Here is a 17,475-nt window from a genome sequence, read left to right as displayed (position 1 = left end):
CAATTTTGGCATTTTACTGGGACATACCCCATTTTTATAATTATTTGTGCTTTCAGCCTCCTTCCAGTCAGTGACAGAAATGGGTGTGAAACCAATGCTGGATCCCAGAAAGCTAAACATTTCTGAAAAGTAGACAATTCTAAATTCAGCAAGGGGTAATTTGTGTAGCTCCTACGAGGGTTATCTACAGAAAATAACAGCAGAAATAAAACAAATAGTGAAATTCAGGAGAAAAAAAACAGCCATTTTTCTCCACGTTTTACTCTGCAGCTTTTTCCTGCGATGTCAGAAAGCAATATACCGTTACATCTGCTGGACTCTTCTAGTTGCGGGGATATATAGGGCTTGTAGGTTCATCAAGAACCCTAGGTACCCAGGGCCAATAAATGAGCTGCACCTTGCAGTGGGTTTTCATTCTATACTGGGTATACAGCAATTCATTTGCTGAAATATAAAGAGTGAAAAATAGGTATCAAGAAAACCTTTGTATTTCCAAAATGGCCACAAGATAAGGTGTTGAGAAGCAGTGGTAATTTGCACATCTCTGAATTCCGGGGTGCCCATACTAGCATGTGAATTACAGGGGATTTCTCAAATAGAATTCTTTTTTACACACTCTCTTACATGTGGAAGGAAAAAAAGTAGAGTAAGACAAGGGGCAATAACACTTGTTTTGCTATTCTGTGTTCCCCAAAGTCTCCCAATAAAAATGGTACCTCACTTGCGTGGGTAGGCCTAATGTTTGTGACAGGAAACACAAGGACACATCACATTTTTACATTGAAATCGGACATGTTTTTTTGTGCCAGGCTGTAGATTTTGGCCTCTAGCTCAACCAGCACCTAGGGAAACCTACCAAGCCTGCGCATTTGTGAAAACTAGACACCTAGGGGAATCCAAGATGGGGTGACTTGTGGGGATCTGACCAGGTTCTGTTACCCAGAATCCTTTGCAAACCTCTACATGTGGCCCCAAAAAAAAAAAAAATAATAATAATTTCCTCTCATATCGGTGACAGGAAGTTCTGGAATCTGTGCGGAGCCACAAATTTCCTTCTACCCAGCGTTTACCCAAGTCTCCCGATAAACATGGTACCTCACTTGTGTGGGTAGGCCAAGCGCCTGCAACAGGAAATTCCCCCCAAAACACAACGTGAACACATCACATTTTACCAAAGAAAACAGAGCTGTTTTTTTGCAAAGTGCTTAGCTGTCGATTTTGGCCTCTAGCTCAACCGGCACCTAGGGAAACCTACTAAACCTGTGCAATTTTGATCCCCCAATGTTAAGTAAACCTCAAATTTAGCTAAAACCACTTTTTCCCACCTTTCTGTGTGGGATCACCACACCGGGCCAAATTTCCTACCACCCAACGTTCCCCTCAGCCTATCGGTAAAAATGATACCTCACTCGTGTAGGTGGGCCAAGTGCCTGTGACAGGGGAGAGCCAAAAACATGTTGAAATTGAGGGGGAACCAAAGCGGGTCCAAAAGAACAGTTTGAAAAAAAACATTTTTAGGCTGACAAGTGCAGCAGAATTTTTATCGGTATAGATGAGACAATGTTGGGTGGTAGGAATTTTGTTGATTCCTGCAGATTCCGGAAGGTTCCATCACAAAAATGTGGGAAAAATGTGTGATTTCCAGCCAAGTTGGAGGTTTGCAGGGCATTGTGGGGAAGAAAATGGTGCGGGGTGCATGTGAAGCACACTACCCTGGAATCAACCAGATGTTTAGTTTTCAGATGTGTCTATGTCTTGTGGATTTTTCTACATGGCAGCGTCCCAAAGCCAAAAAAGTGCAGCCTTCACCATTCCTAGTAGGACGATTTTGAGAGTTACCAAGCTCTCATGGCCCAAATGTAAAACCAAAACCCTAAATAATCAAATGTCCTCTTGCTTGCCGTGGGATAAGATGTTTTAGTGTGCGGGGGGAGAGCTGAAAGACTGTTACCCCCCTTCAGTTGGGGTGGGGGCATAACCAGGCCCATACTGGATGGTAGCTACCACTCCACTATTTTTTTTTATTTTTTTTTATTCCATGGCATCTAGTAGACTTTATGCCCCCCCGGGTGTGGATCAGGGGTAATTGCCCCATCTGCCCACTGGTGGGCAGAACAACTTTGGCCCCATTTATTTGGGGTGGGGGTATGGCCATACCCCCACCCTATTATTTTGAAAATAAATCTTCCCTGGTCTCTGATGAGATTTCTGCCCCCCTTGGGGGCAGATGGGCCTTCTAAAAATAGGGCGATCTGACCCCAAGGGGGGCAGAAATGGCCAACAGTAATGTGCCCTCATGGGGAACGACCCTTGCCCAAGGGGCTGCACCCCCAAACAAAACACACACACACAAATCCCTGGTGTCTAGAGGTTTCTGCCCCCCCCTGAAGGCAGATCGGCCTAATTATATTAGGCCGATCTGCCTTGGGGGGGGAGGGGGTCGAAAAGGGCTAAAAAATATTTTGCCCCCTCTGGGGAGCCGCCCTTCCCCAAGGGGCCTCTCCACTTATACGTTAGTATATATATAAAAAAAAAATCCCCTGGTGTCTAAAAATAATTTGGCCCCCCGGGGAGCGACCCTTGCCTAAGGGGTCACTCCCCACATATAATAAAAAAATTAATAAAAATAAAACAAAAATGATCCCTGGTGTCTAGGGGTTTTCTAGAACATTGATTAAGCGTTCATTTTATATTTTATGGGAAGGGTGAAAAACAGTACTCGCCTGGTTTCTCAGCTTTGTTCTTGGATTGGGGGCGTAGCCGATGAACCCCACTTTCTTCATGGCTCGCAGTATCTCAGGGTCAACTGGAGGGGGGCGCCTGCAAAAGGACAAACTGGGTGAGCCACTTGAAACAGCACACACACACACACACACACACACACACACAATATGCCAAGGCAGCCTGGTGGGCTAGCACAGTGCTACGCTCCATCATTATTTCAACGCTCAAGCAAGTCACTTGGTACCTTCCAGAGCTCATTTCCACCAACAATACTACAGGATTTTGAATTGTGTGTGCCCTTCTATTTTTCTATCAATCTGTATACTGCTGTCTTTTGTTATGTCTTTCAATAACCCTCCAACCCCCCACCCAGGTTTTATTCACCCAACGCCCCAAGCCCATGCATGGATCTATGTTCTAAGACTGAGTACCATACAAATGGAGATGAGCAGTCAGCAATCTGTTAACATATAGCAATCGATTCCCAAGAGGAGGGCCCATGAGCTCTATGAATATTAAGGGTAAGAAGGCAGAAATGCTCATGCACCACCACGTAATGCCTACCTGAACTAAGGTAACAAGTTTTTTTTTCTTCTTATTGCACAAAACCACCCAAAAACTAGTGTATCGTGCCATTTCTCCTTTGCATGTGTGCTGCAGAATGCCACAAACTTAGAAAAAGAGGAAAAACGAAGAAAAAAAAAAAGATATTTCTCAATGACACGCCAGCCTCAGGTAGGTGCAACAGTTTGACACAAACAAAATGGTTACTTACCAGGAGTAGTAGTTTTACAGCCTGAAGAGTTTTCTGGATTCACATGCTGTGCATCATTCCGCCATCTAGTGGCTGGATCCGGAATTGTTTTTTTTTTTTTTTTTCTTTTGGGCATCGCTGACCACCATTTGGTGTTAGGTCCGTCCCTGCATGACGTTCAGCGCCCCAGAAGTTCCTGTGCATTGTAGCCATCTTCTGATTATTTTTCCCCTTTGTTTTTGCTTTCTGATTTTACCTCCTTCCTTCTATTGTTTTTTTTTTCTCTGACCTCTTCCCCATCTGTTTGTCCTGTTTTCCTTTCTGGGTAGGTAGGTGGGTCGCATCTGAATCCAGAAAACTCTGCAGGTTGCAAAACTACTCCTACTGGTAAGTAACCATTTCATTTTGCAGCATGAATCCTTATGTGGATTTACATACTGTGCATCAGATTGTGTAGCAGTTTCTTCCCTTCAATTGAGTTGGCTGGGTTGAAATGGTGAACTTGCAAATCAGTGCTATAGTACCTTCTGTCACATCTGGGCTTCTTTGTGCATTTAGATGTCCACACAATAGTGTTTTGTGAATGTGTGAGGGGATGCCTGTGGTGCTGCAGCGCAAATAGTGTCTATGGGCAAGTTTACTATGAATGCCGGGGTTGCACCCTTTTTCCTTGTTGAGTGTGCCTTTGGGCGGTGTGGCAGTTTTCCTGCTGCTGCGTAGCATGTTTGGATTGTCTCCACGATCCATTGTGCAATGGTCCCCTTTGTGACTGGGTTCCTTTGTTGGATTTAGCACATGCAACAAATTGGTTATCCTGGCAGAGTTGCTTGGTCTCCTCCAAGTAGTATATTAGGGCCCTTCTTTCGTCCATTGTATGTATCTTTTTCTCCATTTTGGTTTGCGGGTTTTTGAATGAAACTGGTAACTGTATGGTCTGACTGATGTGGAATTTGGTGACCACTTTGGGTAGAAACTGTGGGTTTGTTCGGAGAATTACCTTGTCCTTGTGGATTTGCATGTATAGTTGTTCTATTGTTAAAGCTTGGATCTCGCTTATTCTCTGTAGCGACATGATCGCTATTAGGTAGGCTGTTTTTAATGTGCGAAACTGCAATTCAGCCTTGTGCAAGGGTTCGAATGGTTTTTGTTGTGAGCTGTGTCAGCACTGTGTTTAAGCTCCACATTGAGACTGGTGCCCTTCTTGGAGGGGCAATTCTTTTACACACTTCCAGGAACCTTTTAATCACTGGTGCTGTGAAGAAACCTTTTCATAATGCTAATGCCCCTCTGGTGTAGACCACGATTACCACCAGGTGTATCTTGAGTGAAGAGTAGTTGCTTCCGCTGTCCAGTAGTTGTGTGAGCACGGATATTCCTGTCTCCTGGCTAGATATTGCTTGTTGAATATTGTTTCACGCACACCACAGGCGGTAACTTTTCCATTTTGATGCGTAACATCTCATTGTTGTTGGTTTCCAAGCTTCCTTTAATATCTCCACATTCCTGTGTGATAGGTTTAGGTGCCCAAATTCTATGTATTCAGGTGCCGTGCTGTTAGATTGAGTGTTGCTGGTTCTGGGTGGAACAATTGCCCCCCCCCCCACTGTATTGTGAGTAGGTCTCATTCCTCTGATCTTTATATTCTATCCCCTGGACAGTTGGAGGAGGTCCGAGTACCATGCTTCTCTGGCCCTATGAGGGGCTATAGGATGAGGTTCGTCCCTGGCCTTCTCCAGTACCTTAGGTATTAGGGGAATCGATGGAAAGATGTAGGCAGATGTCCCTGACCAGTTTAGAGACAAGGCATTTCCCTTCTGATTGGTGGTGTGAAAACCTGGAGGTGAAACGTTAGCATTTTCTGTTCCCTGCTGATGTGAACTGGTCGATTGTTGGTGTGTCCAGGATCCTGAACATTTTTTTGAGGCTCCCTTTTTTATCTCCCATTCATGTGTGCTGTTTTATTCTTCTATAATGTCCTTTCCTGGTAAGTGTATTGTTAGGAGGTTGATCCCTTGAGATATCACACATTTCCATATTTCTAGGGGCAATCCTGCTTGGGGTGAGCGATTCTGTACCCCCCATGCTTGTTCAGATAGAACATTGTTGTTGTATTGTCTGTCTGTATTAGTACTGTTGTCCCTGCTATCTGATTGGAATGCTTTCGGAGCCAATAACACCATTTTCAGTTCTAGGAAATTGATGTGCATTTCTGCATTTGTTTTGTTCCATAGGCCTCGGATTCAGATTGTGCGTGCTCCCCACCCCTTTTAGGATGCATCCATGGTGATGGTCACAGAGGGAGTAGTTGCGTTGAAAGGCCATCCTTTGGTTATGTGCTTGGATGCCCACCATTGTATCTCCTTTTGTATTTTCACTGTTACAACCACTAGATCCTCCCAACTCCCTGTGGTTTGTGACCAATTGCTGGTTAGTCATTATTTGAATGGTCATATGTGTAGTCTTGCATGTGGTATGGGAGGGATGCGGGATGCCATCATGCCCATTAACTTCATTACTGCCCTTACAATCCGTAATTGTCCCTTCTGGTAAAGGCGAGTTTGCTCTGTGATTGTGTAGGAAGCTGGGCTGGTGTGTGGTGGGTACCTAGGGTACTTACACCTTATACCAGGTCCAGGTATCCCCTCTTAGTGAAGTGTAGGCAGTGTCTAGAAGCCAGGCTCTATGGAGGTAGCTGTGGATGAGCAGTCAAGGATTATCTAGGAGACATGCAAAGCTCATGCAATACCACTGTAGTCACACAGCACTTATACTCATGAAAGAAAACACTCAGTTGTAAAAAATTAAAGGTACTATATTTTTGTAACAAATCATCACAAAATACTAGACAGGCGACCCACCCTTAGCAGGTAAGTAATATCCTAAATATATACACTAGCAATCAGAAATAGGCATAGAAAAGGTTAGAAAACTGTGCAAATAGCAATAACTAATAGTGATCATAGGGGGAGCACAAACCATATATTAAAAAAACAAAACAAAACAAAAAACAAATGGAATGTCAAGAAGGCACCCCCACCTAGGTAAGTAAAATGTGTAGAGGGGAGCTGGGAGTACTAGAAACCACAAAGCTAAGTTACAGTACCCCACAGCGACAAGAAATGCCGGAGTAAAACACTGGATTTTCCCCAAACCACCCAAAAGGAAGAAAAGAAGACACCTAGAGAAGACTGCAAGAAAACCAGCAGTGGATTCCTGAAGAAATAATACCTGTGGAGAGGGGGGACCAAGTCCAAGAGTCAGAGTGGAGTCCAGAAGGAGTAAGAGGTACTACCTACCTAGCAGTGGATGCAGGAGTTTGTCGACCGTGATGAAGAACAGGTCCGCACTGTAGCCGGAGAAGCGTTCCTGATGGATGCAGAAGATGTCCCACAGCAGAAATAAGACTGCAGACGGGTGTCTATGCAGGATTTCCGCCAACAAGCCTTGGCAAAAGCAAACTCATGGTCAGTGGAAAAGAGGCACTGCCGGGGACTAGCATGGCCCAGGAGGACTCAACCCAGGAGGAGGAGGAGGGGGGGGGGGGGGGGGGGGGGGGGTTGGTTCACATGGAACCCTCAGCATCGCGAGAGTCCAAAGGAGCACAGGCAGCACCCACAGGACGGGGACACGAGTCGTAGAAGGAGCCCACACAGCACTACAAAACTGGATCCCACACCACAGAAGAACCATGCAGGAGGCTATGCTTTGCAGGACAGAGTGCTGGGGTTGGAGCTACATGTTGCCTGAAGATCCCTTGGAGGAGATGCAAACAAGCCTTGGCAGCTGCAAGAGACGTGGTGCACAGGGGTACTGTCCTGCGTGGGAAGACAAAGGCTTAACCCCACCAAAGTTGGACAGCTGGCAGAGAGGACCAAGAGGTCTACTCCGGACCACCACCTGTGATGAAATATCCACGCAGCTCACCAGGAGAGGGGATCCACGCAGCCGGTCGTGGCTTGTTGTAGGTGCCTGTGGTTGCAGGGGAATGACTCCTTCACTCCAAGGAATATTCCTTCTTCTTCTTGTACAGGCTGTAGAGTAGCAGTCTTTGGAGGCTGCACAGTGAGGAAAGTGTTGCAAAGCTGGCAGGAGTCCTGGAAAGAATGTTGCTGAAGAGTCCTTTGTTCTTAGAAGCAGCTTGTTGGGTCCTGGAGGTTCCAGACGCAGTTCCGGAGGCCAGAAGTCGAAGTGAAGGTTGCAAAGATCTTGCAAGCTGAATCTGAGGACCCACCCAAGAGAGACCCTAAATAGCCCTGAAAGGGGGATTGGTCACCTAACCAGGAAAGCACCCATCAGGAGTGGGCTCGGACATCTCCTGCCTGGGCTGGCCGCTAAGATGCTCCCAGACTTCCCTGCCAATTTTAGAAACAAGATGGCAGAAGTCAGGGACCCTCTGGAGCAGCTCTGGGCACCACCGGTGGGGTAGCGATGGACAGGGGAATGGCAACTCCCCTTTCCATTGTCCAGTTTCACGCCAGAGCAGGGACTGGGGTCCCTGAACCAGTGTGGACTGGTTTATGTATGGATGGCACCAAATGTGCCCTTCAAAGCAAACCAGTGGCTTGGGGAGGCTACCCCTCCCAAGCGAGTCACACCTATTTCCAAAGGGAGGGGGTGTTACCTCCCTCTTCCAAAGGAAATCCCTTGTTCTGCCTTCCTGGGCTTGATCAGATAAAGCATCAGGAGGGCAGAAACCAGTCTGAGGGGTGGCAGCAGCTGGGCTGCCCCGAAAACCCTTTAAGACTATTGGTAGCAGTGCAAGTAATCATACTTCCAATACTTGCAACAGTACTAGGGTTTCTGATTTGGTTTTTGATACCAAACATGCCAAGGTTCGGAATTACCATTATGTAGCTGGACTTAGGTAGTGACGTATGTCCTGTACACATGTAAAATGGCGCCTGCACTCACAAAATCCAGGAAAATGGATCTGGAGTTTGTGGGGGCACCTCTGCTAGTGCAGGGGTGCCTTCACACAGGTACCTGCACCCTGCCCTCTGGGCTGAGAGGGCCTACTGTAGAGGTGACGGTGTGGTGACCTGTGGTGAAAACGGGTGCATGCACCTGTGGCAGGCTGCAATGGCAGGCCTGCAGAATGCTTTGCACGGACTCCCTATGGGTTACAGAATAACTCCTGCAGACCATAGGGATCCTCTGGAACCCCAATGTTCTGGGTACCTAGGTACAATATACTAGGGACTTACATGGGGGGGAGCAGTATGCCAATTGCGGGAAGAAAAGGTTAGTAGCAACCAAATTTAGAGGACAGAGCAGAATCACTGGGGTCCTGGTTAGCAGTATCCCAGTGAATACAGTCAACCACACTGACCACAGGCAGAAAATGGGGGTAACCATGCCAAGAAAGAGGGCACTTTCCTACAGATTGCCTGTATCCTATTTTGGGCAGGGTAAGCATGTGCTCTCCTGGCATTGAGTCTGGCTCCTAGGAAGATCTTTTCTTGTTGAGTTTGTGGTGATGATTTTTTGTGGTTTATGCTGAACCTGAGCTCTTTTGGTTTATAACTTGTGACATTTCTCCTTTGTACGCACTCTTATAAGCCAGTCGTCTAAGTAGGGGTACACATGTACTCCCTTCCTTCTTAGGAATGCTGCGACTATAGCTAGGAATTTTGTCAAAACCCTTGGTGCCAATTTTATTCTGAATGCTAAGACCTTGAATTGAGTGTACTCATTCAAGCACGAATCTGAGGTATTTCTTGTGTGCCCTGTGTATTGGTATGTGTAGATAGGCATCCTAAAGGTCTATGGTTGCCATGTAATCTCCTCTTTACCTGGGTCATCCTAAAGGTCTATGGTTGCCATGTAATCTCCTCTTTACCTGGGTGGTATCACTTCTTGAAGCATTGTCATCTTGAAATGTTAAGTGTGAATGTATTTGTTTATGAACCTGAGGTCTAGGATCAGTCTTACTGTAAGGTCTTGTTTTGGCACCAAGAAGTAGGGTGAGTAATTTCCCTTGTTTAATTTGCTCTTTGATACTTTTATTACTGCCTGTTTTAGCAAGAGTTTGTACTTCCTGTTTCGGTTGAGCCAGCTCTGTTGAGTGATACCCCTTCTTTGGTGAATTTGTTGGTGGTATTTTTGAGAGTTCTATACAGTATCTGAAGTACCACGTCTACCACCCAATTATCTGTGATAATTTTCTCCCACTGTTGTGGGTACATTATTCTGCCCCCTACTGCTGCTGTGGTGTGGGGACTTGAGGGCATTTGGGAGACATTTGGTTGTCCCCCCCTCCTCTGGGAGTTTGACCCTTTGCCCTCTACTTCAAAAGGGCTGTGTGGTGGGGTGTTGCCATTGTTGGCATCCAGTCTGTTGGCTGCCCTGCAATGTACTACTCTGGGTTGGCTGCTGTTGCTGGCCAGCGGTAAAGGCTCCCAATTCCTGTGGGCCTTCTGATGTTGCTCCATTTCCTGAAGCTACCTCTTAACTGTAGAGCCACCATTAGCTAGGCTGTCTCATTGTCCTTCTTCATTTGTTGCAAGGACTCATCCCCTTCTTGGCTGAAAAAGGTCTCTCCAGTGAAGGGTTTGTTGATTATGGACGCCTCCACTTCCGGTTTGAAGCCAGATATCCTGAGCCATGCGTGCCTTCTTAGAGTTGTTCTTGTGAACATTTGTCTGCTCACTGTGTCCGCAGCCTCTATGGCTGATTTTAAACATGCATTGGCAATAGTTTTCCTCTCTTGTATGATGGCTTTTGCCCTCTATCCGCTTCTGGGAGCTTTTTCATGAGCGCCTCAATTTCGTCCCACTGCTGGTGACCGTATCTGTTCAGGAGGGCGTTGAAGTTGGTTATACCCCACTGTGTTGCAGCTTCTCTTTCTACTTTCCTCCCCACAATGTCTAGTCTTTTGCTCTCTCTCTTTCTACAGGGGGACTGCTGAGGAGTGTGCATTGTTCCTCCTTCTCATTGTCAAGACTTCGAGTGAGTTTGTCACTATTTCCCTGGATGTATTTGGGATCCTTTGTGGAGTGTATGTATTTGTTTTCCACTCTTGGTGTAACTCCCTTGGCTGCTGCTGGTTCCTCGAAGGCCTCCTTACCCTGGTCTAGTATGCTGAGGAACATGGTAAGGTGTAGGTTCCCCTTACTTGTTGGTATGAGGGTCTCCAGTAGTCCACTTTCTCTTCCTCCAGTGGCACCCCGTCTGTGTCCACCTGCCCTCTTCAGCAGCCTAATGTAGCATTTGATGTCGTCAGGGGAGAAGGTTTCGAGGGTATTGGTCAATCTCCCCCTCTGGGCTCTCTGTTTTGAGGTCACGCCAAGGGTCCTGAACTCCCTGTGGCTTTCTCCTCCTTGGAATTGCAGAAATCCGCCTCCGCCTCTTGTTCATGTGGTACGGGGTTGCAGAGGCTTCAAGGGTGGTTTCTTCCTTTTTGGCCTCGGTATCCATGAAGGTCATCAAGGGTTTTGGTGGGATTAGATCTTGTTTTAGCGTGTCAAACTCCTTTTTCTTTTGCAGAAGCGCTGCCATTTTAGCCTCCAGATGACATCTCTTCTTCTCCACCTCCAAAGCCTTTTCGACATCTCACTCCGTCGAAGGTCATCTTTTTGGCTTATTTTCCCCTGCTAGCTTCTAGGTCTGTTTCCCTGATGTTTTCGGGGCCTCTTTCCCCAATGGTTTTGGGGTCTTTTTCACCTACTGGGGTCTAGCTTGTTTCAGTGACCAGCCCTCTTCGGTATCCCTGGTGTGGGATCCAGGAGGAATCGTAGTTGCAGCTGGCCCTCGATCATCTTTTTCTTGGACGTCAGGTCTGCCTTTTGGTATGGTCTCTCTGGGACTGTCTCCTGAGCTCTTTGGTGGTTTTTCAACCTTTTTGGATCTCTTTTCGACTTCTCTTACAGTCTTCTGTCTCGGGAGTTATTCCTCTGTCTCCTTAGATAAATTTGACGTCCAACCCTCTGTAAGTCGATTCTGCACCTCCTGCTTGCTCTTCCTCATCGCTGGATAGTCCTAACTCCTTAAGCGACTCGTGGTGCTTTTGGCTCGGCATCGCTGTGTGGGTCTCCTCCCTCTGCTTTCAGCAGGCTTTTAGTGTCTTGGGGACGAGTACGGTGCAATCTTTGGAGCCCTTGTCACTGTGATCCCTCAGGAGACAGAGGTTGCAGACCTCGTGTGGGTCACACTGAGGAAACTTGTGGTGGCAGTTCGGGCAGAATTTAAACTGGGTGTTTTCCATGACCCCTACCTCACTTCATTCTCCTGCACTGTGGATTTTTTTCAGCATTCTCTTCCTGGAAAATTTGTCCGGCTGTTTCCTGATCTCTGCTTTGTTGATCTCGGCGTTCTCCTTCGTAGAAAACTTAAAAATCTTTACATCAAGTTTTCGGCATCCTCTGTCCAAAACTTCAGAGCTCCTTCTGTGTTTCCAGACCCAACGGTGGAAAAAATTATTTGAAGATGGCTTCCACGCACAGAAACGTCCGGGGTGCCATCTGACGTCATGCAGGGACAGACCTAACACCAAATAGTAGTTGATGATGCCCAAACTGGAAAAAAAAAAATACAAAAAAAGACAATTCCGGACCAAACCACTAGCTGGCGAAACTATGCACAGCATGTGAATCCAGAAAAGAATTCATGCTGCAAAACCTATGTTTAAAAGTCCATCAAAATACATGGGTGGATGCACTACCCATACAAGGCCTACCTGACACACAGTAACACAAGGCAGTGCATTGGGCCGACTTGAGTTTTTTTGTTGTTTTTTTTTTAATACAAAGCCATGCAAACAGGATACAGGATTTGTGACACACTGTAAATCCAAAAATAGATTGTGTTGGGATTGTGCCAAAAAAAGTGATGCAATCCAGACACAAAATTTGGGCCTCAGTTTCTACATTTATTTACTAAACACACTGCCACAAATAAATCGGCAAGGGGGAGAAATAGGATGGTATATCTGTTCTGCTTAGTTGGTTGCAAAGCCTGCATTTTAAAATATCGTTAGGTGGTTAATGCACCTGCTGCAGAAATCTGTGTGCCTGGTAAATCTTAGGGAATACTAATAAGATAACTGGTGGTTAATACATTTGCTGAGGATATCGGTTTTTTGTCTAGTCCCAAACTCCTATACCTTGTAACCCTCAATGTCTTATGTAACACGCATACTGTTCATTGATTTACACACTTGTATGATTTATTCTCAATGTATGTGTATGTGTGATGTAAAGCGCTCCTCACGCCTCGCATTGGTACAAGTAGCACTATAAAAAACAAAACAAAACAATGGTATTTAAACTATTTGTTTATATAATGGGACAGGCCAACACATATGATATTCTGACAGTGCATGCATCTCTCTTATGCACAGGGACTCAAAACCAAAAGCAGTGATGCCTTTGTTTCCCTTGTGTTGCATTTGCATCAAAGTCTGAGGCTCCAGATAGCTTCCAATCAGGATACTCACACAGAAGAAGACTTGATGGCTCCTTAAATTAAGCCTTACTTTGGGCCCAGCTGGAAGCTGAAATAGGAAAGTCCCCTCGTCACCTGCACATTGCTGCTCAGAAGGAAAGCAAACAATACGCAGGTGCTGCAGAATGTGTCCTGGGGACTAAAAATTACACTAGGACTAGTTCAGCATACTGCAGTGTGTCCCAAAAAATTGGTACGGGTGACTGTGTCTAACCTGTGAAAATAGTGGGTGGACGCCATCTATAAGTGTGTACCCTCCAATGTGAGCCTTGGTATTTCATATCTGTTTTATCAGGGAGTACACAACTTTGACAGTCTTGTCCAGTGCAATCTTAGTGCTCTCCACCATTCTCTGAGTAACAGACCACGCCTTCTGTGGAAATGCTTTTTTGGGGGGTGGGGAGGGAAGCTGGTTTGCAGGGGAGAGGCTGATGTCCATATTGAGCATGGCAGAATGTGCCAGCGTTGACCATTTCTGTTCTTCCAGAAAATCTGAAATGGGACGAGTTATACACCATGTATCCTCTACTGCAAGGCTTTGACTGGGCAAGATCCTGCCGGGTCCCAGGCCACGGAAATAATTTATAAAAACTTTTAAACAGTTACTATCCGCTTTGTATCCATAATCTTAAATATTACATGCAACTTTGAACGGAGCTGCCTCCAGGTGTCTGAGTGAGTTCTGGAAGGGTGCGAATGAAATCTCCAGCTGAGTCTAAAGGCGGTGGGAGCTCCTCAAGTGCCTGTTAGTGGGCCATACAGATATGCACACTATAAGTGCATACACTCCTTGAGAATGCTGTGATGGTCGAATGTGTCAATCGTAATTGTGGGCAAGTGTGATGGAAGTACACAGCTATCAACATATAGAAAGGGAGAGGGCAAAACACACAAAAAAAGAAAGACAAAGTAAGATAAAGACAGAAAATCCGTCACAAAGGGAGGAAGAAGGTACCTATAAGAGTGAGATAATCGGTCAGGGAGTGTCTGGCAGCAAATTAAAGAGGCCTAAAGTGGATTCAGGGCTATGCACCATAGGTATTCAGCAGGATTACATCTTATAGCACCTGCTGTGGGTGTCTGAGCAGCGCTTTGGACGTCAGCACTTAATATTTAACAAATAAAGCACCGGACCTAACTCAGCTCTCCCACAAGTATGAGTTATTACAGACATGAGGGAGTGCATCCACTCTCCTAGCTTCCACCTTTCCTCCAACTCCGAGTTCTACAGGTCAATGTACTGACCAAGCGCTTTTTGAACGTGAATAAAAAATGAATGCAATATCTATTCCTGAGTAACTAGAAACCTAGGTAGAGGATACAAAACTTCTACCTTTGTTTCAATCTGAGCTCTGTAAGAGCTGTGAAATAACAGTCTTGTCTTGAACATAGTGGCCAAGAAAAAACACTAACAAGAATATTAATTGTTTGACTGTTTGTAGCCTATCTGTCTGCTTTTGATAAAGAAATAGGTCATTAAAACGTATCTTCTAAAAGTACCCCATTGGCGCAATTTAAGTCTATACCTATGTATGTAAAGTGGTACTAACATGAGCACTATCAGGAGACTGCTAAAATGTACACAAATTGCTTTAACTCTGGGCAGTTACAATAAGTTCAGCGTTCCATAGGAAACTCCTTTTTTGATGTGCTAATAACTTGGGCGCTGTTTGACAAACCTAAAACGTTCCAACAAAAGTGCTCTTTTTTGCCTAGTTTATTCATGGAAAGTTTTGGGATGATCTGTCACTCAGGGGCTGAGAAAAAAAGTGGGGATCCCAAAACACAAAAATCCCCATGCATATTCCAAAGACTTCTTTAGCCAGGGCTACAGCAAAAGCACGGAACTGAATTACACGAAAGTTAGCAGGAAGCTAGATCTTTGTCCACAGATTATGCTATTTTGTGGCTTGATGTAAATCCGTTCAGCCGTTTTGGAGATATTAAGGTACAAAAATATGTGTGTTAATGATACCCTGCTCCCACTAGGCAGCATGGGAGGGACCAAAAAGGACCCCCCCGCGGCCAAAATGTAAAGGGAGAAAAAAAAAAAAAAACACAACAAAATAGCAACCCGGAGTTCTGTGTCACCCCCCACCCTGCTGTGCCAGCTGTTTCCGGCCACAGGGACCCCAATTCACTAATTTGGGAAGAGAGGGCACGCATACCTCCCCCCAAGCATTTAAAAGACCCTAGGAACCCATAACCCAGGGCCATTAGTTAAATTCAAAAGGGAGGAGGGCAGTGCTGCCCTCTTTTTGAGACTTTAATGGCCCTGGGTTCCCCCATCATCCCAGGGTCGGCTCACATACTGTATCTCAGCGAGCACACTCCCAGGACAGTTTCCCAGTCCGCACTGATGCAAGCAAGGAAACGTTTTTACTTCTGCCCGACAGAAGCATTTTTAATACTCCCTCTAAACAGGAGCAAACAAAGTCTGCTTCCACGTGCCCCTCCTTTATTTAAGTTTCAGCTCTGGGTGATGGGGGCCCCAGGTCCTAATAAGGCTTGTGGGAGGGAGCCCATGCACCGACCTTCTCTTTATAATGTAATGCAGCCCCAGGGGACGAGGACACTGGAGCCTGAGAATACTTGGGGAGGAGGCTGCACAACTCCCCTCCTAGAACAGGAAAAAAAATGAATGGCCCTGGGGGATGGGCTTCCAGGGGCCTATCCTTTTCTATTACATTTTGTGCCAGGTGATGGGGTCCCCAGGTCTGATTTGGGTTCAGGGAGGGGCACCACATGGCCCCTTCCCTTTTTTTAATTATATTTGGCCCTGGACTGGTTCCGCAGGGCAAAATTAAGGCTCAGGTATAGGGGCTGCATGCCCTCCTCCCCTTTTTTTCTTGGAACTGGACTAGGGATGGGTTCCCCAGGCCAATTAAGGGTCGTGGAGGGGGCTGCACGCCCCCCTCCCCTTAATATGCATGTTTTGCCCACTGGATGGGGGCTTCAGTACCGGTGGGCCAACACTGTACAGCACATGCCAAAGGCTGCTCGCGGTGCAGGGTTAGCAGCCTGATGGGGGTTTGGCCACAGAGTCTGGTGGCAGGCCATTCCCTGTGGCCAACCCCCGCTGCATATGGCCAAAGGCCATGTGCAGCGTGGAGCTGGCTGATTATAGAGGATTTGTCACGGGGTCCTGCCACAGGCCTGGCCCTGTGGCCCCCTCCCCAATGCGCAAGGCCTTTGGTAGCGCATGGTAGGAGGGTTGGCTTTACATATGGCACTAAAATATCACTTTACATTAACAAAACTAGAAATTAAATGAACAAAAACAAAAGTTAAAGTAATGCTACAATTAGGTGAATATGTGTCAGTGACAACAGTAACATTCTGAACTCCCCCCCCCCCCCAAAAAAACAAATTCACCAGTTATAACAGAGCTAACTATAACGTGCCCCCGTCATGCACTGCTTATGCCCTCACATATCACTCATGGCGTGTTCTATATCACTGATGACATCATCCACGCTTCTTTTGTACACATTACTCTATGAGTTAGTATGGCATTAAATGCCTGAAAGTAAGTACAGAATAGCTCAGAATAATGAGAAGCATCATTAATGCCATAGAATATACAACTCTCTCACCTTGGGGGAGGGGGCGGCAAGCAAGTTTTATTTGCAACACTGACTACTCTTCACGGGTAGCCTAGCTCTTGTTAACAATCAACCACAGATATATATTACTCTGTACCACATTGTTTGCAGACAGTGAAACCCATGAGGCATACACCACAGAGTATTAAAAACTACTAAGAACAGTGTACACTCTATGCAACACTTGTAAAAAAATAAAATAAAATAAAAAAAAACCTCTATTGGCTTAAAATAACCAAGGTCTGAAGGTGCTAAAGATCATACTACCTGCAGCCCTCATACTGTGGCAAAAAATGTACTAAGAAACAGTCTTCTAAAGCAGAAGAAATTCATGTACATAGGTTAGTACCTGCTGTACACAATCTTTTATGTTATGTAAAAATTGTCACATTAAGACAATTCTGTCTAATAACTCAAGGCTGCTTACAATACTTAGTATCTACTATGTAGAATCTTTACCTTGTTGGAAACTTTTTCTGCAGAACCAAAAAACTTGTATGGAACATACTGGTCACAAGTCATCAACTGTTGTGTTCACACAGTTACTCTTCAATTCAGAGATTTATAACATGTTGGCAGTGCATATCATGAACTTGGCCACAGGGCTTGGCCTGCCGTCAGGCCCGGTGGCCAAAACCCCAGCAGGCTGTCAACCCTGCACAGCCTTTGCATGCGCAGTGTAGGGTTGGCCTTCGGGCTCCAGGGACCCCATGCTCTGGGGCCAAAACAGATATATTAAGGAAAGGGGGCATGCAGCCCACCTCTCTGAGCCTTAAGGGGCACTGAAGACCACATCCCCATGGCCATTTTTTTTCCCTTAAAAATAGCCCCACCCCCCCCTTCAAAAGCCTATTTTGTCCACGGGGACCCCATCCCCTAGGGCCCATATCATTTAAAAGGTGAGTGCCGCCAATGCCTACAAGCCACACCCACCAAGCATACATAGGTGGC

The 17,475-nt window shown here is 46.0% G+C and overlaps 1 protein-coding gene across 6 annotated transcripts in view; it reads right to left on the bottom strand.

The window, feature by feature from the left end:
* Positions 1-17,475, bottom strand: part of PAN2 (poly(A) specific ribonuclease subunit PAN2) — a 415,349-nt gene that overhangs the window by 228,775 nt on the left and 169,099 nt on the right. For all 6 annotated transcript variants that reach the window (XM_069230608.1, XM_069230605.1, XM_069230604.1 and 3 more), the window contains one exon: positions 2,724-2,820. In XM_069230608.1, the coding sequence (XP_069086709.1) occupies positions 2,724-2,820 (97 nt within the window). The remainder of the gene's footprint in view (positions 1-2,723; positions 2,821-17,475) is intronic.

The sequence above is a fragment of the Pleurodeles waltl genome, chromosome 4_2 (genome assembly GCF_031143425.1).
Source record: "Pleurodeles waltl isolate 20211129_DDA chromosome 4_2, aPleWal1.hap1.20221129, whole genome shotgun sequence".
Lineage (NCBI taxonomy): Eukaryota > Metazoa > Chordata > Amphibia > Caudata > Salamandridae > Pleurodeles > Pleurodeles waltl.
Note: the sequence above shows the minus strand (reverse complement) of the source record. Positions and strands in the feature narration are given on the sequence as shown.